Source organism: Abramis brama, assembly GCF_963993115.1.
Source record: "Abramis brama genome assembly, chromosome: 3".
NCBI lineage: Eukaryota > Metazoa > Chordata > Actinopteri > Cypriniformes > Leuciscidae > Abramis > Abramis brama.
This window is the reverse complement of record NC_139965.1, coordinates 52,879,979-52,904,201: the sequence shown is the minus strand read 5'-3', so window position 1 is coordinate 52,904,201 and position 24,223 is coordinate 52,879,979. Positions and strand designations below refer to the sequence as shown.

The following is a 24,223-nucleotide window of genomic DNA, read 5'->3' as shown; positions in this document are numbered from 1 at the left end:
TTTTAGGACTCTTGCTTGCATTTCACTATACGCCACAATGCAAAAAGTAGTAACCTGCAGTTACTTTAAAGAGCTATTTCTACCTGATTTAACCCATACAATGTAGTTTTGGTGGTATAAATTAATGTATTTACTGTAGGTTGATTCAGCCACATTACATCATATTTTTGAATTTAATAAAACAATTATTTTCAACTATTAACACAACTTACTTAAATGTATGGTTGTAATTTAAAAATTCAAATTTATTGTTTTAATTAAACCTTTTAAGTTGCAAACATTATTTTGATGAGTCCTGTTGACAATAATGTTATTATACCAACTTAATATTGCGTGTCATTTTAACTGAAATTTCTGTTTTAATGTTTTAAAGTTTAAAGTTAATGTTAAAGTTGTATGAAATCATTCAAATCGTCTTATTAACTGAAAATTGCGCAGTGGATTTCTAGTTCCCAACATGTTTACATTGGAGTGGATGAGGAGAGTAAATGATGCAATTAAAGGATTAGTTCACTTCAAAAAGAAAATTATGTCATCATTGTAAGTTGTTATAATAAATCGCCCTTAAGTTGTTCCAACCCTGTATGAGTTTCTTTCTTCTGCTGAGCACAAAAGAAGATCTTTTGAAGAATGCCGGTAACCAGACAGTTGATGGATCCCATTGACTTCCATAGTATATTTTTTCCATACTATGGAAGTAAATGGGGCCTATAAACCATTTGGTTATGGACATTCTTCAAAATATATTCTTATGTGTTCAGCAGAAGAAAGAAATTCATTGAAACAACATTGGAAAATTTGAAATTTAAAAGTGTTTCTGTTATGTTTAAGTTTTTGTGGTTATCATTGTGTTGAAGAATATAGATTATGGTGATATGAAGGTACTGATTTGGCTATATTGAACAGTAATGTCTTACTTAAATAAGTTACATTTAGCATGTGCTATGCTATGGTTCCAGAAATCCATCTAAATTAGTTGGAACAGCTTAATTTTTTTTTTTTTTGAAAGCAGTTAGTGACAATTTCATTGATTGATAGTGGAAAAATTCCAGTATTATGTTGCTCGCTTTGTGTATAATTTGTTGAATTTCATGTTTCATGCTGTTTAGAGAACCAATGTGAAGTTTGACAGTTGATTAATACATGTATAAAACGGCAGTAAAGTAAACATTTATTGGCTTATTTTGAATGCTTTTGTAGCTTAGAAGAAGAAAAACATTTTTTAATAAAAGCTTTGGTTAAACAAAATTACAAAAACAAAAAACATCAAGGTAAATAATCAACAATTACGTTTTTTTATAGTCATGCAGCACTAATACACTGTCTAAAAGATTATATTACTAAATAATTATTTATTATATATTATTATTAATTATATTCAATCTAAGATATTAAAACTATTTTACAAAATGAAGTTAAATTTTCATAAGATGCTCTAATATTCTCTAATGTGATGCTCAGTTTGATTCTCTGCTTCCCCAAGGAAAAGAAATGCATAACATTTGAATAATAGTTACATATAGATGACTTTTTTTCTTATTATTCTTTATTTTCTTAAAATTTATTATTTTTATTTTATTCTTTTTTTATTCTTATTATTTTTATATTATTATTATATCTTAGGTGGTCTGGCCATAGACTGGATTCAAAATAAGCTCTACTGGACTGACTCAGGAACGTCTCGTATTGAAGTGTCCAATCTGGACGGCACACACCGTAAAGTGCTTTTATGGCAGAGAATGGAGAAACCCCGTGCAATTGCTCTGCACCCCATTGAAGGGTAAATATTCAGACTGTTGTGTTTTACTAAACAAATACTGTAGAATGCAGTTTGCAAACAATGCTGGATCCTTCAAAACGATATTCATCACATGCATTGCGCAATAAATACACAAATGTCACTTAACACACTTAAGTACTTTTTTAAAAAGTACAGTTTGTAATAATGTTTTACTTTGAAGTACATTTTTTGTCATGCTTTAAATAAATACGCTTATTTTGATGTGTTGACTAACATACTAAAGCACATGTGAGGTACTTGATTATAATTTGAACTGAAGGTTAGTGTGTAATTCAATTTTACATTTGATTTGAATGTATTTTAGTTTACCATAAACGCTTGTCAGTACATTTAACAGTAAATATAAACCACATCTCAAAGACAATAGAAGTAACTACATACATTACATAACATGCATTAAGTGTCTGAAAGCTTTATGTTTTTCTTCTTTAAAGTCCTCTTAAGTGTACCTCTTTTTTCACAAGGGAGATCAGACTCTTTCCCCGTGCCGAGACCCCTTTAATTTATGCGTGTTGAAATGCAGTACATTTATCATTTTATATACTGAAACTGTCACTTCCTCTGTTCTTTTTCATGGGGAAAAATCCCCTCTTGTGACCAGAAGTTGTTGTTCTGTAATAAGCAATGGTAAGCAGAGCATGAAACCATTCTGGTGACTTCTGGCTAAACTTCGTAACTCAATTTGCTCAGAGAAAGTCACAAGGCTTGAGTTGCAGCCGACGCTCATCATGGCTCTTTGTCATGAAGGACAAAGGGGTTTATGAAATCTGGCTTGAATTCTCCCCTCTCCAACAAGAATTAGCTCTTGTTTCGACAGGCTTTGCTTCCACTGATTCTTACACACAGATGCATGTAGATCTTGCTGTATGCGAGAAAAGCCAAAGCATTACATAATTTATCTGAGGGATAAGATGCATGATGGAAAATGTAAAGAAGAAAGAAAGAATAAGAATTATTTTTAGGGCGACATTATTAGAATTTGTTTCAGTCCTTACAAAATAAATCGCTCATGTTTTAAAAAGCAGCCCCAAACAAAACTTGGAGTACTTTTTATAGATTTGGTGTCACTAACCTGGAAAACTTCGGCAAATCCAGTAAGTTCTTCAAAAGGTCTTTTTGTTTTAGCCCTCAAGATAAGAACCTATGCACAGTAATTACTGTAAATTGCATAAAGTCGTAGAGTTTTCTTAAATTTTTTTCGAATGTTATGCCATTATCAAAAGGACATTTATTGTTTGATTCATTGGGCCCTAACTGCATATTATTACATTAACATTCAACTTTGCTTAACATCACTTGCTATGTCTTTAGGAAGATTTACTGGACTGACTGGGGAAATATGCCACGCATTGAATATTCCAACATGGATGGCTCTAATCGGAAAATAATTGCTGATACACACCTATTCTGGCCCAATGGACTTACCATTGACTATGCCGGTCACCGTATGTACTGGGTGGATGCCAAACACCACGTCATTGAAAGAGCTGACCTGGATGGGAAGAATAGAAAGGCTGTCATTAGCCAAGGTAAGAAAAAAAAACTTTAACTTTTATTCTTTTCCAGATGCTTTTATATATTACACATTAGATGATACTGTATAGAGAGGCAAACATGGGGCATGGTTTCACAATTATTGTATTTTATGCTTTTTTTAAAGAAGTCTCTTCTGCTCACCAAGGCTGCATTTATTGCATCAAACAAAGACAGTAGAAACTGTAATATTGTCAAATATTATTACAATTGAAAATAACTTTTCTATGTGAATATTTTATAAATACATAATATATTTTAATATGTAATTTATTCCTGTGTTGCAAAGCTGAATTTTCAGCATCATTACCCCAGTCTTTAGTGTCAAATGATTCTTCAGAAATCATTTTAACATGCTGATTTGCTGCTGAAGAAACATTTCTTATTTTCACCAGTGTTGAAAAAAGCTGCTTCATAGTTATTTTGTGGAAACTGATGCATCTTTTTCCAGATTCTTTAATGAATCAAAGTTCAAAAGAACTGGTGTTATTTGAAATAGAAATCTTTTGTAACATAATAAGCATCTTTACTGTCACTTTTGATCAATTTAATGAATCCTTGCTGATTAAAATTTTTCATTGCTTTTTTTTTTCTTTCTTTAAAAAAAAAACTTAATTACCCCAATCCTTTTAATGGAAGTGTCAAAAAATAGCTGAAAAAATTAAGCAGCACATCGGTTTCCAACATTGATAATATTAAGAACCATTATTATTAATTGAGCACCAATAAAGAGAACAATAAATCAGATCATTTCTGAAGGATCATGTGACACATGATTTTCAACGCTTTTCAAAATATATTCAAATAGAAAACATTGTAGTGTGATTTAATATTACATTAACTAGTTATGTTAGTTTGATTTCACAAAAATCTGACTGGTATGATTCAAGTCAGACTAAACCACTTACTTGACAATTTAAAAAGAGACATTATTGTTTTAGTCTTAGTTTAAACTTTTTAAAGTGCATCTTATGGACACATTATTTTAAAACGCAAACATCAATTCTATTGTCAGTTCAGTGTTTCAACAGCTGGACAGATTTACAGATTGTCCTTTAAGAAACTTGGTTAGGCTGCTGTGCTTTTTTTGACTAATCTGTTCATTCGAGGATAAGTGATGTCTTGTAGATAAATTCAGGTGTCTCTCTGATGTGTGATAGAGTGCAACCAGTGTTCCCTCTAAATGGCACACTAGAAAGGAAGACTAAGCCTCGGGGTTTGCAGGAACAAAATACCTGTGCACCTGGGAAAGGTGGGGGAATATTTAGACTTGAAAACCGAGCTCTAAAAAAATTCAGAGCAGATTTGCTTACAGTGGTCATCATTGACAGATTTACTAGGGAGGGAGGCACCAGCATTATAAAAAAAGCAGAGTGCACACACACACGGAGAAAAGATATGCTGACTGGGAAAACAAGATCAAAAGCGAATGATGATTGAGATGACAAGAGAAAGGTACCAGCAAGGAGGGACAGCAGATGGCAGCGGAGCTGGAAACAAAAGAAAAAAAGGCAAACAAACCTTCTGACTCAAACCTATCCTTGCTCCTCTACAAAGATAAGATCACAAAACAACCCCACGCTGTGTGTGTACACCTGGAGAAGGGTGAAAGGTGCAGAAAAGGCGGGAGATACAGGCAGGGCGCTTTACACGCCTATAGTTTGGCAGAGTGCCCAGTTTAAAGAATAAACTAGAATAGCACAGAAGTTAGAGCAGAATGCAATGCAGAAAAGATGAGAAAGAACTGAAAAAATATGAGGTTATAAGTATAAAATAATAGGAGGGTTATTAGAATGCCTTTTATGCCTTTTGTTTATGGCGGAGGAGGTCTTTAGCTGTAGATTTAGGTTAGGATGGTAGGAACAACTTTATCGCTGCCACCTCTGATTGACTATTGCTGAAAGGGAAGGATTTTCTAATCCTGGATGGATGGAAAGTAGCTAATTAGTAGCTTGAAAATGGTTTACCTCATCTGCTTTGAATTCAAAGTTTACAGTACACCAGATTGTCGTCATGTCTAATTTTATCCCAAATAAAATGGATTCCCAATAAACCCTTGTGAAAAAGAAGTACAGTTTAGCATACTTATTACAGAAATAATATACTTAAGTGTGAACTCAAGTGTGTTTTCCGACACTTAATTCCATGTTAACTAAATGAATATGTATTATAGTTTAAAATCAGTTTATATGCAACCATCTAAACTTTAGAGTGTTTTTTTGACCCCCTTAAGTATATCATTTATATGTAATTTCATAATTATTTCTGTTGAGTTTGTAATATGTTTAAAGTGTACTGCTGAATGTACTGTCAAGCATATACAGTAGTCAAAATCTGAAGTGGATCAAAAAAGTTAATCAGAGCTGTCCTAAGACAAGAACGGGTATTGTTCAAAATTCATGTATAACTTTTGATGAAAGGTTTTGATCCACTTCAAATGTTGACTACTGTTTTTTAATTTCTATTTAAACTCGTATGCCATATGTTTATATTTGTATTCACATATTTGTAATGATCAAGTTGCAGTTTAGTACATTTAAAATATTTACATTAAATGTAATATAAAATAACACACCGGTTAAAATTATAATCAAGAACTTTACATGTGCTTTAGTATGCTAGTCAACACAAGTGTAAGTGTACTTCTTTAAAGCATGACAAAAGATTGTTAAAACATGATTTAAAATGCACTTTAAAGTAAAACTTGATTAATTTGTCATTATTACAAATGTCACAAGTGTGTTTAAAGAGTATTTTACAACAGCTTAGAACGCTCAGCTGATCGTAATCAGGGACTGAAACAGTTAAAATGAAAATAAGCACCTTAGAGCATCTGTGAGCCAATCAGAATCAAGAATTTTAGAATGCCTTGATATAAATACAAATACCTTTTGTGTGTGTGTGAAAGGGAGATCTTGTGACGCTCTTCACTCAAGAAAACACAGCTGCATTGAAAAAAAGCATTATATACCCCTGGGTCAGATTTGACCTGAACTTATGGACGTAACAGTAGAAGGTGTAGACAAAAAGCTAGACATTCCATATAGACTACAAGGTTTGTTTGTTTTTTATAACATATGCAGCTATTTACTGTAGTGGAGAATCCAGAAATAATTTGACCAAACATAACATTTAAGCTTGATGTTCACTCTTAAATACAACAGGAGGTTTATAAATCATCGGAATATATTGATTATTGGAAGATGGTCATTAATTATTGTTATATATATTATATAACATACTGTATAACATCATTCATTCATTCATTCAAGTGCTATTAAACCATTCAGGTGAGATAAGATGCAAAAAAACTGGCTCACTGTCTGTGAATTTGTGAAGAAGTTTTATGTGAAGATTGTTTTAAGTTGTTCTTTTTTTTTTAAAAGCCTACTAAAGGTTAAAAATTATAGCTTTCGATTATACTGTAATGTTGAATGGCTATAATTAATGGATAAAATCAATTTAATAAAGACATCAGTATCAGTACTGGTATTAGTGATACTGGCCTACATTCATAGTGCTTAGTAAAAAGATGTCATTAAACAAATATTTAAAGTATACTGTCTTTATGTTGTTTCTACATTATTTTGGGGATTCAATGTAAAAGTATTACAATATAAAAATATGTTAAAAACTTAGGTTACACTTTATTTTAAGGTGTCATTGCTACAGTGTAATTATATATTAAAGTACCGAGTAATATTAAGCTACTACATGTACTTACTATAGGGTTAGGATAGGATTAGGATTTGGTTGAGGGTTAGTTGCATGTAATTATGCATAATTTATTGTTATTACTATGGTAAGTACATGTAACATATGTAACAAGGACACTGTAAAATGAAGTGTTACCAAAACTTGTATGTTAGGTGTGATTAATCATGATTAATTACAGAAAAATGTGCACAGCATATATTATATATACCTTCTTTCTGTCTTCCAGGTCTTCCACATCCTTTTGCCATTACAGTGTTTGAAGACAGTCTGTACTGGACCGACTGGCACACCAAGAGTATCAACAGTGCAAACAAGTTTACAGGCAAGAACCAAGAGGTCATCCGGAACAAGCTGCATTTTCCCATGGACATTCACACTCTGCACCCGCAGAGGCAACCTGCAGGTCAACCAAACATGATCCTTATTACTCGTAGTATAGTAGACCATGCTTATAGTATACAATGTTTCCAAACACAAATCGCATTAAAGTAAATGCAACATCGTCTCATTGGAAAAACATACCTCTACCTGCATTTCTGTATACTCCAAAAAGGTACCTATACATACAATTCACTGCAGTTTTTAGCTGAAATAAACAATAGTGTCTGTAAAGCACCATCAACTTTTATTCCTGTCCACACAAATGATGATTACAGGGGCAGATTATCAATTAATAGACTTATTTTCTAGCACAATACTGTGTTATGACCTTAAAACACTTTTATCATATCGCATGATTTGTAAACTAATATATTTTGACATTTGCATCACATAACAAGCTTAATATTTAAGGCTTATCTGATGTAGTAAACTTGCTCGGTAGCTCACCGTGAAACACAAGTCACGATAAAAGAGCTCAAAGACTCGTATAAACAAGCTAAAATGGTATGGTTATTACGTTTTTACCTCCCGTTCGCATCGGTTAACACTATCGGTTAGGTTTAGTGTAGGGTTTGGTGTAGGTAGTAAGTTATTTTCACACGATAGAGCATTAACCTTTTAGCACCACTCACCAGACATTTCATTACTGAACTGCCACGATACATACATCATCCAACAGAGTAAAACATTGGCAGATTCATATTTATCTCTTTTGGATAAAACTTCATTCATTTGAATAAAACTTGAACATTTCATTTTGAAAGTGCAATGAAATGTGCATGAAGCGACATGAATTCAAATGTTTTGCCGAAATGTCGCCACCGTCACGTTTTTCCAATGAGTAAATAAAATTCATTTTAAAAGCGTTATTATTTTTTCTTGTTGTTTTTAGGAGGGAGAAATCGCTGTGGGAGCAATAATGGGGGCTGCAGTCACCTGTGTCTTCCAAGCAATAAGACCTACACCTGTGAATGTCCTACAGGCTTTAAAAAGGTGGACCACTATAACTGTGCCCAGAGTAAGTACTTATTGTTTTAGTTATTTATCTTTATTCATGCTACAACATAAGCCCTTTACGCTAAGGGGACAGTTATGTGAGAAGTGCAATACAAACTTCCAGAAAGTTATTGTGTGCGTCATTGTGTTAATACCACGGGGAGCCTTTGGCTACGTCTACATTCATTTGAAACGGGTTTTTCGTTTCAAAACACTCTTCCTCCACACTCGCGTTTTCAAGCGTTTTCCAAAAGTTTCTCATCCGCACTGAAACGTCGGAAAACGCTAAATTCACCGTACAGCGCATGCGTAATCCCTCATAAAAGCTCACTGAGATGATACAGACAGAACAATTGCATTTCTTTGTATTAGAGACTCAAAAGGTTTCATAAACTGGAAAATGTGTAGTTGCTTTTTTTATAGTGCAGTAATATGTACCCTTAAAAATAATAGTTATACTAATACTTCTAATCAATAATCAATCTGTCTCAATTGCAGCTGCTCTCTTTATCAACTAACCATCCTTGTTTACAAGTAACAAAAATGAATAATACAGCCACAAACATGAATAAAGCTGTTGTTTAACAAATCCATACAAAATTTGTCATTTTCCTTTCATTATGATCACATTTCTGACTTTGTGAAATAAATGCTTGTCTATACTGATGAACTTTTCAAATCTGGAGAACTGACAGGAGACCTTTGGTCTTTGATCAGGTCTTGACAAGTTCCTGCTTTTTGCCCGAAGGACGGACATCCGTCGAATCAGCTTTGACACTGAAGACAAGTTGGATGATGTCATTCCACTGGCTGATATTCGAAATGCAGTGGCCCTGGACTGGGATTCCAGTGAGCGATATATATACTGGACTGACGTCACCACCGATTCCATCAACAGAGCAAAATGGGACGGCACCAAACAGGAGGTTAGCAGGAATTTAGCCTGAGACCCAGAAACAGATTTATTGTTTTGTCTAATATAAAAAAAAAAAAAACATGATAATCAACTGGTAATGATGAAGCAATAATGACGCGTCCTTTATAACTAGTAAAAGCATTTTTTTTTTTTAAATCAGAGAGTAGCTTTAGAGGAGTAACAGGTAGGTATACTTACAAAAATGTAAAACTCTTGCTACTGCATTTCCTATTATACCTGCAGGCCGTACTAAAGCTTTCTATTTCAGAAAAATGCTGTTCTTTTGAACTTTCTATTCACCAAAGAATCCTGAAAAAAATTGCACACACTATTTTCAACATTGATAATAATCAGAAATGTTTCTTGAGCAGCAAATTAGAGTGATTTCTGAAGAATCATGTGACACTGAAGACTGGAGTAATGATGCTGAAAATTCAGCTTTTACAACACAGGAAAAAAATGCATTTTAAAATGTATTTAAATAGAAAACGCTTATTTTATATTGTTAAAATATTTGACAATATTACTGTTTTTTGCTGTATTTTGGATCAAATAAATGCAGCTTTGGTGAGCGGAAGAGACTTTTTAAAAAACAAAACAAATCTTAAAACCGATCTAAAACTTTTGAGTGTGTGTAAATATGCATTTATTGTATGAATGTGTAGGTGAGAGAATGGTGAAAGTAGGGTGTTAGTAGGGAGTGCCCTTTTTGTTAATCCTCTATCCTTGCCTTTGCCTTAGGTCTGTGGACGTCACTGCTGTTGGGTGTCTAATGTATGAACTATGCATGTTTTCAGTGTATTTACTAAATGGGGTGAAATGTGTAAAATACTGACCCCTGGAGAACAAACTAGCAAAAACCAGCGAATCCTCCCTTATAAATTAGGTGGCTGTAATGTATTTTCATGTAATTTGACAGATGATATTCAATTTGGTTGCAGGTTGTGGTGGACACAAGTTTGGAAAGCCCTGCCGGTCTAGCTATTGATTGGCTTACACATAAACTGTACTGGACTGATGCAGGTACTAATCTTTTATTGGTTCATCTTTCAGACCAAGCGAAATGTTTATATTTATCTTTTTTCATGATATCTTTTTTCTCAATAATTGTCTTTATCAGGGTACATTTTAATTTATTTATTTATTTTTTAGCTAAATTTAGATATTCATTTTCCCCAATGATGTTAAGAAAAGATTGATTTTTCAATTCTGAACACCTTTAGGCACAGACCGGATTGAAGTTTCAAACGCAGATGGAAGCATGCGTACAGTTCTGATCTGGGAGAATCTCGATCGTCCCCGGGACATTGTTGTTGACCCGATCGGCGGGTAGGTCAAGAAGGGTCTCGTCTTGTTTTGCTCACCACCTCATTTAATACTTGCAACCTCCTTTTGCCCAGATAACTGCCCAGTCTTCTCCTATAATGTTGATGAACACATGACCAGGGATCTGAGACCATTCCTCCATAGGGAATCTCTCCAGATCCTTCAGTTTCAGAGCTTCATGCTCAGTAAACCATTTTGAGGTGTGATTTAGATGTAGGACATTTACTTCCCTTGCATATTCACAAATTTGTGTGCAAATTCTGCATAACAAAAGATTTTACACAGAAATCTTGAGTAACAAAAGGAGCGTTATATCTTCAGTTGATGTAAGTTCCTCTGCATAAACATACGGATACATGTGTATATATATATATATATATATATATATATATATATATATATATATATATATACATATATATACATACACACACATACACACACACACACACACACGCACACACACACACACACACACACACATATATATATACACATATATAAACTTTTTGCAATCGAGAAATGGATGATTGACTAATTCATTTGTAGAGCGCATAACAGTATTCAAGTCTTGAGGACACTTTTAAGCATCAAATGCGATTTTTTTTCTCTTGGCTAAATTACACAAGTGGAAAGAACTTGATTTCACTATTGTGTTTATTGTGTTTCTGTGCAGGAGAGGTTGTGCAGAAAGCCCTTAATGGAATTGCTTTGCCGTTTTATGTAAATTACTAACCTTAGGCACATGGACGTTCATTTAGAACACTCTGAATTCATTAACATTAGACCAAGGTTAAGAACTAATTAATGCACATACACGCCTGTTGTGAATTGTGCGGAAGGTTTTTGCGAGAAGTTCTCTTGTGTGTTTTGTACACACACAAGAACTTCTCGCAAAAACCTCCCTGCATGTGTAAAAAAACAAATAATCAACATAATTATTAGTGAATGAGACCCAATATCCAGTCATGGCCAGTTCAAGCTTAGAGTCAGTCAGGTGTTGATTTAATATCTGCTGATACTTGGAGTTAACCAGTTGTCCGGGGCCTTTGGGAGAAAAACATCTCCATAACATCAAAGATATACACCATATTTCACAGTTGGCATGAGGTACTTCCATTGAAATGGCCCTTTTCAACAAAGAAGTTATTTTCTTAGTCATTTCAATTTGTGCAACTTTATTGGGTCTTTCCCGTAGTGATGGATGAGTAAAGGAAATTTGGCCTGTGCATGACCTCTTTTTTGAATCCCAGTGAAACAGGAAATCATGCATGGTGAACCATGCAGGTGAACTCAAAACATTTACATTTATGCATTTGGCAGATGCTTTTATCCAAAGCATTCAAGGTTTACATTTTATCAGTTCATGCATTCCCTGGAAATCAAACCCATGACCTTGGCGCTACTAGCACCGTGCTCTACAGAAATGCTCAAGATATTTAAAAACGAATGAATTTGAATATAAAGTAACACTTTACTTGAAGCCTTTATGTATATGCATTATAAAGGTATTCGGTAACACTTTATTTTACAGTGTCCTGTTACATGTACTTACCATAGTAATAACAGTAAATGATGCATAATTACATGCAACTAACCCTCAACCAAATCCTAATCCTACCCTAACCCTATAGTAAGTACATGTAGTAGCTTAATATTACTCAGTACTTAAATATATAACTACACTGTAACAATGACACCTTAAAATAAGGTGTAACCAGGTATTCATAATGTACATTATAATGCATTATATCTTTCCATAAATAATTGTAACCAAAGTTAAACTGCATTATAATTTTTTGCAGATTCCTTGTAACATATGAACATGGTTGTTTGCATTATAATTTCTAAAGGTATAACAATGAATAGAGAAGTATTGTAATGTATTATAAGGTGCATTACAGGGAAGAATTAATGCATTAAAATGCTTTTTTAATAAAGCATATATAAAGGCTTCAAGTGAAGTAAAGTATTGCAGTAGTTGTGGATGCTTACATAACATAAAAAAGTACATAAAAGTACTTACTTGTTTTGTCTCACCGTAGATTCATGTACTGGACAGATTGGGGTGCAAATCCTAAGATTGAGCGTGCTGGTATGGACGCATCCAACCGTACGGTTATCATCTCAACAAACCTGACCTGGCCTAATGGGTTGGCTATCGACTACCACACCGAGAGGCTGTACTGGGCCGATGCTAGCATTAAGACCATTGAGTATGGCAACTTTGATGGATCAGGCAGACAGGTAGAAATGAGTGTGTGTGTGTGTTTCTTATTATTTAAATTGGCTAAAGGTTGCAATTCATTCTTTCCCGCTCATTCTTCTGTATTGAAGGTGTTGATTGGCAGTCAGTTGCCTCATCCGTTTGGTTTGACACTTCATGAAGACAGAATTTATTGGACAGACTGGCAATCCAAGAGCATCCAAAGTGCTGACAAGCTTACTGGTTTGGACCGAAGAACGCTGGCAGAAAACCTTGAAAATCTCATGGACATTCACATGTTCCACCATCATAGAACTACAGGTAAAATGGCACAATAGGGTTATGTGTCAATAATCACAACTGTCATTATCACAATAGAGCTATAATTTAATCAGTAATACTGGTACGAAATATACAGTACAGTCAAAAGTGCAGTCACTCTGTGCACTTTCTGATGTTCTCTCAACCTACATCATGAGGTTCATCCTGAGTTGCTTTTTAAGTAGTATTGAATGAGTTCAGTTTGCAGCAGTAGTATCAAGTAGTATTGAATGGTTGCTTTGCCTTCGCTGTCCAGTCCAGTAATATGTTTATTAGTCCAGTTTATTTTACATTGTCTTTGTTACACATTACATGTACTTACTATAATAACTACATGTATAATTATAAGCAGCTAACCCTAAACCAAACCATAATCGCATGTAGTTAAATAATATTACTCAGTACTTAAATGCATAATTACACTGTAATAAGGACACCTTAAAATAAAGTGTAACCAAAAAGCTTTTAAAGTTTAACTAATTTTATGCATAAGCCTTACACTGTGTTCTAACTGGACGTAACCCCTTGTGGAAAAGTGCGCTTAATTGTATTGAATGTGCACTTCTAGTGTACTTCAATTCAAGTATATTATTTGAAATCTTTACTTGCAGATAATATATAATATTCATTTTAAAAAAGGCCACATGGCTCAAAGTTTTACATTTTCTGTAAGTTAGTTTTAATGTTATGAATGTGTACATAATGTTCAAATTATGTGAATGCCTTAACTGTATTCTATACATTCAAGTAAAATAAGCTAAGTATAATTCATTTTTAAGTTGGCATCCCGTTGACAACTGAAATTCACACACATGCCTAGCAGATATGTGTTAAAGAGGAATGTGGGTCTCTGCCATATCCAATATCTTGGGTTTTCAGACGGCGGATTAAGGCCAGTGATAACTGATCTTCAGTCTGGAGTCTCATTCGTGTATTATGATCTACCGGGACACCCAGAGGCCTGATAGGCATCTGTTACATCTGATTGAACGTCCATTTCTTCCCCTTTCTCTCTCACCTGTCTCCACTTTTTTTCCTTTCTGTCTAAAGTCCAGACGCCCTGTTCGGTGAATAATGGTGGCTGCAGTCACCTTTGCCTCCTGGCTCCTGCTCCCAAAGCCTCAAGCTGTGCATGTCCCACTGGTATCAACCTACAGGCGGACGGCAAGACTTGCACTCACGGTAATGCCGAAAGGCCATGCTACTTTACGCATCTCGAATATCTAAGGACCCAGCAATAACTGCTCATTCAGTAGCCATAACTACACAATTGAGATGAAATTTAATGAAATGGCTGCAGGTGTTCTTTGCTTTAAGGATTCCAGGTGACAGTTCAGTTCATAGTTTTTTGTTGCAAGGACAGGAGAATCTTTGAAATTTGAGGCTCATTTTGAGTTGCCTTAGGGGTTTAGGGGTCACCGTAATGATGTGCCAGTGATGATGATGTCATGGTGCATGTCTGAAGGCGAGAGTCACTGACTGAAAGAGTCACTTTGGTTGGTTTTCAATAGAATTCAGTAGTGGATTTGTCTCTTTTTGCTCAACTTAATTGCTGCTTTGGCATCATTTAATGCCATTGATCAGATTTGATTGGGTAGGCTTGTTCTATTTGCACTTACACGTAGGGCACAACGGGGCTAAAGCCGCATTTGACTTCATTCTCTTTGAAACTAATAGATGGCACAAAAATTCAAATATTTTGTCATGCAATACTGTCAACAGCCATTTTCGCCATTTTCTTAGGAATAAAATGTTGTATAAAATCAGGAAAGTTATATACGAACAAACCCCTCTGTAAAAACCTTCAGAATATAGATAAGAATAAAACTGTAAGGTTTGGTATATGTAAGTGTTACTGAAGTGGAGATTTCTGGCTCAATGTAGGAGGAAAAACTCATTTTGAGAAAACGGCCTTTAAAGATATTTATCTAAAGATGAATATCTACAGATGCACTCTGAAAAAAAAAAAAAAAAACACTTTATGAAAGGCCAAAAAGCTAAAAATCTCAAAATTGACAGATGCATGAAAAACACAGTTTTTGCCTGTAGTGTCTCACCTTAAAACGGAAAAAAATAAAACAGAATTTGGGAAAAAATAAAACGGATTTCATAGGGTCCTAAATGTGCATCAGGTGTGTTTTGCTTTTTTATGTTTTTAATTAATTTATGAAGCCACTTTAAACTTTTTCGTTACATATTGTAATATTATAATAGCTCACTCCAGAAATGCACCGATACAAACAACCGCCTACTGCGCGCCACGTCGAAGACAACACCATGTATCTGTAAAACGCCTGCTCCGTGACACTAGTAGTTTAGTGGGGTCTACACTTTTTTATGTTTTAATGTACTGGCAAAACACTGCAACAATATTTTTTTTACGTATAATTTAAACTGCTATAAGCAATACCATGCATATTGAGGAGGAGATATAGATTTTAACAAATCAAAATAACCATTCATGACCTTAAGTAATTATAAAAATAATATAAATAACTATAACTGTTCTTCTAATGCAGTAAAGGTCTTAATGAGTCTATAAATATATTTATAGAATAGTAATACTTATAAATAAGTATGAATGGGGCTATTCATTATAAGCATGGTCTTGATAGAAAGTGTTACCGTGAAAAACACATTTTTCTTAAGGTGTGCCTTTAGCCTGTTGTACCTACAGTAAATGGCACCTACAGTACTATTCCTGTGCATGCAATTAAGAAGTTATTTTTTGTCATTATGATAATTATGCACTACATAAAAATACCCCGTCTTGTTGGCAAAGGCTATTTACACTAGCTTGTAGCTTCACCCACCATTTTCTTGAGTCAGACAAAATTACAAAAGAAACCATAAGGATTACTGGAACAGTAACGTGGAGAGTAGACATGTGTAAGGTACACATTTGGTAAGATGATGTTTTGTGGTAATGAACACTTTATTACATTATTGTGAATAATTATAAATACTATATTATGAATTTAGATTTTTAGAATGCATTTTAGAAAGCTTCTTTTCCATCAACCGTTTAAAAATCTGTGTGGAACGAGTGAAGGAGACAGAATGAATAAAAATGCACATTCACTCTCTGACAGAATGATGGCACTTATGGAAAGGCAGAAATAATGTGGTTGCCCTGGTTACCCGTAAACTAAACAGGCTGCGCAACTCTCTGTTTCTGACACCCGCTTGTCACAGAGAAGAAAGGAAGTCAAACAGTGCTTGCATGTTTTCAGATTTTTGTATTCGGTATGGCGTTTATCAAACAACACCCAATACTTAAAGACTTAATATTTATTTTCGGTTACACTTTATTTTAAGGTGTCATTGCTACAGTGTAATTAAATATTTAAGTACTGAGTAATATTAAGCAACTACATGTACTTACTATAAGGTTAGGATAGGATTAGGATTTGGTTGAGGGTTAGTTGCATGTAATTATGCATAATTTACTGTTATTACTATGGTAAGTACGTGTAACATATGTAACAAGGACAACGAAAAATGAAGTGTTACCTTATTTTCAAACATTGGTTTTCATGTAAAACATTTTTACGATTTAATCTGGACTAAAACATGCCAAATATCTGATATGTTCTATGCCAGATATCTCTAATGTTCTGATTCTTTATTATTGTTCTTTATACAGTATATATATATATATATTGCACTTTTATACTTAATTAGTTTGAAACATGTTTAATTTGAACATTTAAATGCAATTAAAACAATGCATTATATGTGTATATATAATCCTTCCTTCTTATTCTCTCTTGTCTTACAGCAATGAACAGCTTTCTTATCTTTGCCCGGCGGACGGACATCAGAATGATTTCTTTGGACATCCCATACTTTGCTGATGTTGTTCTGGCGGTCAGTGTGTCTATGAAGAACACGATTGCCATTGGAGTGGATGCCGTAGAAGGTACAAGGAAATTCTCGATATATAGACACTTTTGCATATAACGCTTATTCAGGGAAAATCATTTTGGATATTTTCATGCTTCTGCAGGTAAAGTGTACTGGTCAGACAGTACGTTAAAGAAAATCAGCAGAGCCAATATCAATGGTACAGAACATGAGGACCTTATTTCAACTGGTAAGGGACCATATTAAATCTACTGTTACCCTCAAAACTACGCACAGTAATTGTATTAAATTACTTTAATCCAGTTGCTCAACTTTCATTGATTTGAAGTGTTTCCCCCTCTCTTTCAGGTCTAATGACCACAGATGGTCTGGCGGTGGATTCAGTGGGCAGAAAAATCTACTGGACTGACACCGGGACAAACCGCATTGAGGTTGCTAATCTCAATGGCTCAATGAGAAAAGTGCTTGTGTGGCAGAACCTGGACAGCCCTCGTGCAATCGCCCTGTTCCATGAGATGGGGTAAATGTTTTGCCCTACACTGTTTTGACTCCAAACAATTCGTTTCAGGCCAGATTTAGATAGACTTGATAAATTCCTATTCCTTATATAGTACGCTATATGTGTTATTCACCATGTGCCCTTGTGAAAAAGAAGTACACTTTAGTACTCGTCATACGCTTATTACTTTAAAATATTTTACTTATGTGGGAACTGAATGTGATGTATGATTGCAATTAAATGAAAATGTATTGTTGTTTAAATTGATATTAAATGTAATTAGCTGAACTTTGGTTTGCTTTTATACCCACTTTTTTCCTAATTACTTCTATTTATGGTAAACTAAAATATACTAAGTAAGTGAGGATAGGAGCAGGCTTCACTCAATGCATATACTATTAAACTTTAAGAGTGCTGGCCTGGATAATTGTGCAAATAAAAGTATATTTATGCATAGTGCAGCCTCTCCTACTTTATGCAAACTAAAATATACTTTAATGTAATTCTATTAAAACGTATGTCGTGTTCTGTTAAAAATGTATGTCATTTATTTAAATATATTTGTAATTACACATTTGTAGTGAAGTTGCAATTTAGTACATATGTTAACTTTAACTGTAGTAAGTTAATCAATATTACATTTAAAGTACTTTACATGTGCTTTAATATGTTAGTCAGTACATCAAAATAAGTGTAAAAATGAGTAAAGCAATTTTTAAAAAAATGCACTTTAAAGTGAAACTTTTAATTTGACATTGTTACAAAGTGCACTTAAGAGTGTTAGTAAAGGTTCTATTTAAGTACACATAAGTGGCCTTTTATTTCATTAATATATTATCTGCTCAAACAATTTTAGGAATATACTATTAAGATTTAAAGTGCACATTCAAAACAATAATGCGCACTTGTTTTTTACAAGGGTAGAACTGAATGAGTGAGGAGGACTTTGAAGGCAGGTGGTATTTCTAATAACTTTTATTATATTCTGGGTCTGAAAGCATTTGATTGGACAAAATTCTACTTTTTTTCTGGGTCCGTATTCCTAGAAAATGGAGAGACTGTAATATTAAAAGTCAATGTTTAGAGTTATACTTGCACCTTCAAGCTAATCAACAGACTAAAACTAAAATTTTCATTTTAAGCCAGCTGCAAAAGACCCTCTTTATTCAAGAAAACCACTCAGTGATTATAACTATGGGTTTTCTTTAAATAAGGGTTTTCTTGCAGCTGGGGACAGGCACAGTATGTAATGATTAACAATATAAAATCTGCTTTTAGGTACATGTACTGGACCGACTGGGGTGAACATGCCAAGCTGGAGCGCTCCAGTATGGATGGTTCAGATCGTGTAGTTCTGATCAATAATAATCTCGGCTGGCCTAATGGACTTGCCATAGACAAAGCTGGTTCACAACTGCTCTGGGCTGATGCACATACTGAGGTTAGTTAGCAACGATGCACATGTTTCTGCATGAGTTTGAGTTCAGAAAGACTTGAATGTCAGGTAGTGTTTGATCCTCAGTCGTTTAATGTATGATGACAATCTGATTAGATTTTAACTGTATAGCCTGACATATGAAATAATAGTCAGAAATATCACCTTTTTTTTTTACGGAAAAGCGTATGAACCTTTACACACATCAAATACTTAAAAACAAATTGCATGTGTTTGAGTATCATATGCTCAGCTTTTATGGCTTATATACTATGATGTAGGAGAAAATGGAGAATGCTTGTATTGTGAATGATGACATCTTTATAACAGTATAACATAGATTGTGTACAAAATATTTTAAGTGTTAATCGTGTTGATAATTTAGTCTCGGAAATTTGCATAAAAAGTATGGTACAGTTGGTTTTATAGGGTTAAAGGTCATGCAGTGTATTCCAGCCTTTAGTGTAACACATTGTTCAAGTTTCCCTACAGAGGAATGAAAAGACTTATATAAATGCTAGCTGGCTGAATTAAATAAAATAATTTAATCTTTTTGAACCTTTAGCGGATAGAAGCATCTGATCTTAATGGTTCAAACCGGAAGACCCTGGTGTCTCCTGTGCAGCACCCATATGGCCTCACTGTGTTGGGACCGCACATGTACTGGACCGACTGGCAGAGCCGCAGTATTCATAGAGCTGACAAGGGAACTGGAGCAAACACCATCACAGTCCGCTCCAACTTACCTGGTCTCATGGACATCCAGGCTGTTGACCGCGCAAGACCTTTGGGTAGGTTACGAAGTAGTACAGTGTTGTTGGTTTTATTTATTTTTTGTCGTGTTCATTCTCAAAGCCTTTCGCATTGTGCATCAAATAGCCTTCATGTTTAAAAAAAACAGTAGACACGAAAAATAATTTTCAGCCATTTTTAGAACCAAAATTTGTGTTTTGTCATGAACTAAAACTTTTTTAAAAATGTTAATCGTTAATTTAAATAAATCGGAAATAAAATAACAATATTATATTTTGTAATAAATGTAAAAAATAATAAGTATTAGAAATATTATATTAGAAAACTTAAATGACAATAAGAAATTTTGTTTTGGCAGCTAAACTAAATTAATTCATATTATTTTAAAATTACTTAAGAAATTACTAGCAGTAAAATGACTAAAACTGAAATCGAAATGATCAATTAAAGCTAAATAGAAAAAAGTAAAATAGAAAATTTATAGAAAATAATAAAAATGACAAGCACACAAAATTAATACAATTTAAATAAAATGAAAACATTGTATAAAAAAAAGCTACAAATACACTGCCCGGTCAAAAAAACAAAAAAAAGTTGCTTGTGTTTGAATTTAAATAGGCAAATACTTTTTCTTCAAATAGATCTAGAGTCTACAAGATCTTGACCAGAAATTGATGCACTTCTTGATGGAAAAAAATGTTTTGATCAATATTTGGTCAAGATCTTGTATTGTCAATGCAAGAGTCCAGCACTCTGTAAAGTCTTTCACTGAATTTAACTCTGGACCCAGAGGTGCCAATTCATGTGTGAAAATGATTCTTCATGCTCCCTTCAAACCATTCTTTCACAATTTGAGCCTGATGAATCTTGACATTGTCATCCTGGAATATGACCATGATGTGCCATCCTACATGGTGGTTTAAGAATTGAAAAGCTACACACTCCATCAGTTAGGGTTGCTAAATATATAACATGCTAGAAACATAATAATCAAAGCAATGATGATCCAATCATAGACTTTTTTTATATATATTTGCCTATTTAAATCCAAAAAGCGACTTTTTTTGTGTGGGCAGTGTAGTATAGAAGTAATATTAAAATAACACTGATTATTTGTCACAGAAAGTGCCTGCTAAATGTAAATTAACCATTAACCACCTGAACCTTTATATCCTTTTTCCAGTAAATAATTACAACAATGTGCTTGAAGTACTTAAATAGTTGTTAATAATGGTGTGCAGTTCAAGGCTTAGCGAAGCCTGGCATATAATAATACAAAAATGTTGGTACTTTTTTGGCATGATCGTCCTTCCTGTTCCTGCAGGCTTCAATAAATGCGGCAGGAGGAACGGGGGCTGCACTCACCTGTGCCTTCCTCGGCATAATGTGACGTCTTGTGCTTGTCCCACGGGTATTCTGCTGAAAAGTGATGGAAGGTCATGTGACAATTTGCCTGAAACATACCTGCTGTTTTCGAATCGCATCAGTGTTCGACGAATCTCTCTAGACACTAATGACCATACAGACGTGTACGTTCCTGTGCCCGAGCTGCAAAATGTTATTTCCTTGGACTATGACAGCGTGGAGAGGAAGCTGTACTATACAGATGTGTCTCTGGATGTTATCCGGTATGATGTCTAATACTAAAATGAATCATTAGTCTTGAAATATATATTTTTTACTGCAGTAGTGGCATGCTATCATTTATCCTGCTAGTTACTGCAAGATTTTTCACGGAAAGTTTTAAAAATCTCCACCCTGGCATTTACTTCTATTTTAAATGCGATGTATTGTTAAGCTCTCTTATATTATTTACACAATATTTTATTGTTTTCAGACGGGTAAATTTAGATGGCAGCAGTATGGAAACTGTGATCAGTCATGGTCTGAAGACCACTGATGGACTTGCTGTTGACTGGGTCGCCCGTAACATGTACTGGACAGACACTGGCCGTAACACCATTGAAGTGGCTCACTTAGATGGCACATCTCGGAAAGTTCTGGTGAATAACAGTCTGGATGAACCAAGAGCTATCGCTGTCTTTCCTAGCAAAGGGTGAGAAAGGCAAACGTATTATCATTTACTTCCAGTTCTGTTGATTTATGGATTTCTTTATATTTACATTTAAGGCCCCGATATACTCACGGTGAAGTTCTTTTTCATTCTTCGCTTAAGGGTAAAAGAAGATTAAAACGTGACCAGCGGTATACTGTTAGCGGACATCTCGATGCCGCCTACACTGCTGAGAGTGGTGTTTACATAAATATGAAAATATGTTCTGCACGCTTTCCTCTCAATATAAAAAATAAGCACACAACAAAAATGCCAGCGGTAAGAAAAAAGCATTAAAAAAAGCATCTGATCATAGGGATGTGGATATGTTTGCACGAGCTCTGCAATTCGGTACTCCAGTCGTCACGTCATGTTTATTTATGTAACACTTTATTCAATAAATTTCTTCATAAAGCAAGCAGATTTACAGTATTGAACATGGAAAAACAAAACCGTGTCAGTATCTCTTTCAATTCGGATTAAAACTTCAGTTTTTACTATAAAGCAGCTCTCCAGTGTGTTCACAGCGTTTTTACACTGGCAGTTTAGTTCGGAACGGGGCACGGTTCGCATGAAAAATTGGTAATGTGAAAGCTGTCATGCGGACCCAAGTACCGAACCCAAGACTACCTGAAGGAGGTGCACTCGAACTGTGCCGCGATTCATGTGAATGTGAAAACAACACAGACTTTAATGGAATTGAATGGCAATCCACTGCAGAAAGCCGCCTTCATGCGACGGACATACAGTAAACCTCTAAGTGTCGTTTACTCAGCTGCGAGAATCAAGTTGAGTGTGAAACCAGACCAACGCTTTTACACTGGATTATGACACTCACAGGTAAAAGAGGAGAATTAATTAAAAAAGGTTAGTGTTTCGATAATGATTTTGTTGAAAGATGGTATACATGTAGAAGAAAAAAAAACTTAAACCCATTACTCCATAGCAACAACATACAATGTAAAAAAGCCCTTAGACTAAGCTCGACGGACTGAACAGAAGAAATGAACTGGAGAAGAGTTTTACGTCAAAGGCGGCAGAGCCACACTCATCTATTACGTAATCACCGTGGACCAATAGTAGTTCGATTGTGTTTACCAGACAGAGCAAACTTTTCCGGAAAGTTCACTTTGGCAAGCTGTTTCAAACTCATGAAACGGACTCCAAACAAACTAATTTTGTTCGAAATGACGTCACACCAGTTCGAAATGACTTCACACTTGAAGTATATTGGGGCCTTTATGCATCTGGCAAATGCTATTATCCAAAGAGACTTACATTGCATTGAAGGTATGCAATGTATCAGTTCATGCATTCCCTGGAAATCAAACCCATGACATTGGAGTTGCTATCACCGTGCTCTACTGTTTGGGAAGAGAAAAAAAGAGAAATGTCAATATTATTCAATCCTGAAATGCATCTATAAATCCCTTAGTCTAATTCGAAATTGACTATTTTACCCAGTGCTTGTAGTTTGCATTTTCTATGTATTTTGTATACTTAGAGCAGTGGTATGCGGTTTGGAAGATTACACGCATGTATGCATGCATGTATGTATGTATGCATGTATGAGTAATATTATATTACAAATATACATTATCATATTATTATTTTATGTCTAAAATCTGGTTATTACAGTTGCAATATTTTCTTGATGAATCTCTAAGGAAAAATGGATGGTTAATTTTCTTTAGTTATTTTGTCTACGGGTAGTTGAATCTAGAAGTTAAATCTGAAATTAGAATAAAGTAACGCATTAAAATTGCATTTATTTAAATGAGAGAGAGAGAGAGAAGGGAGTTACTATATATAGTTACTAATGAATGCATTTCATCATTTTATTCTTTGGCAAGGTTCTTGTTCTGGACAGATTGGGGTCATATCGCAAAGATCGAGCGAGCGTACCTGGATGGCACAGACAGAAAAGTCCTCATTAACACAGATCTGGGATGGCCAAATGGCTTGACACTGGACTATGACACTCGCAGGTAAAAGAGGAGAATTAAATAAAAAAGGGGAGAGTTTTGATAATGATTTTATTGAAAGATGGTACACATGTATAAAATGGACCTTAAACCCATTAACCCATATCAACATAATTCTGATGCACTTTTTAGGCCACATACACTGTCCAATGTTCCCTGTTGAATGCATAATGCCTTTCTGTACAAACACAGTTTGGTCATTTATGGGAGTGACAACTGCATTCTATTACCAAATTCGCTGCATTAACAATAAATCCATATATGTTCAAACATTAAGTGATTGACAACTGTAAGTTATAAAAGGGTGTGACGCTCAAACTGTCCTGTTCAAACAACAGGTTACATACAATATTTAAGTTTCTCTTAAATAGCTATGTTTACATCCAAAGTTGTGAATTTATCTTATGCTCAAAATTGGAATATCGCGTTAAAAC

General features: G+C 34.5%; 1 protein-coding gene across 6 annotated transcripts in view; it reads left to right on the top strand.

Moving 5' to 3' along the window:
• Positions 1–24,223, top strand: part of lrp4 (low density lipoprotein receptor-related protein 4) — a 99,222-nt gene that overhangs the window by 63,922 nt on the left and 11,077 nt on the right. For all 6 annotated transcript variants that reach the window (XR_014605456.1, XR_014605457.1, XR_014605458.1 and 3 more), the window contains exons 13-30: positions 1,624–1,780; positions 3,113–3,330; positions 7,278–7,454; positions 8,325–8,450; positions 9,146–9,354; positions 10,286–10,367; positions 10,568–10,673; positions 12,716–12,917; positions 13,008–13,197; positions 14,248–14,379; positions 16,979–17,119; positions 17,207–17,293; positions 17,413–17,584; positions 18,842–19,004; positions 19,564–19,789; positions 21,076–21,379; positions 21,589–21,807; positions 23,658–23,792. Coding sequence is in view for 3 of the 6 variants with exons in the window: in XM_084109406.1 (XP_083965532.1) it covers positions 1,624–1,780; positions 3,113–3,330; positions 7,278–7,454; positions 8,325–8,450; positions 9,146–9,354; positions 10,286–10,367; positions 10,568–10,673; positions 12,716–12,917; positions 13,008–13,197; positions 14,248–14,379; positions 16,979–17,119; positions 17,207–17,293; positions 17,413–17,584; positions 18,842–19,004; positions 19,564–19,789; positions 21,076–21,379; positions 21,589–21,807; positions 23,658–23,792 (3,046 nt within the window). In the remaining 3 variants the exon portion in view is untranslated. The remainder of the gene's footprint in view (positions 1–1,623; positions 1,781–3,112; positions 3,331–7,277; positions 7,455–8,324; positions 8,451–9,145; positions 9,355–10,285; positions 10,368–10,567; positions 10,674–12,715; positions 12,918–13,007; positions 13,198–14,247; positions 14,380–16,978; positions 17,120–17,206; positions 17,294–17,412; positions 17,585–18,841; positions 19,005–19,563; positions 19,790–21,075; positions 21,380–21,588; positions 21,808–23,657; positions 23,793–24,223) is intronic.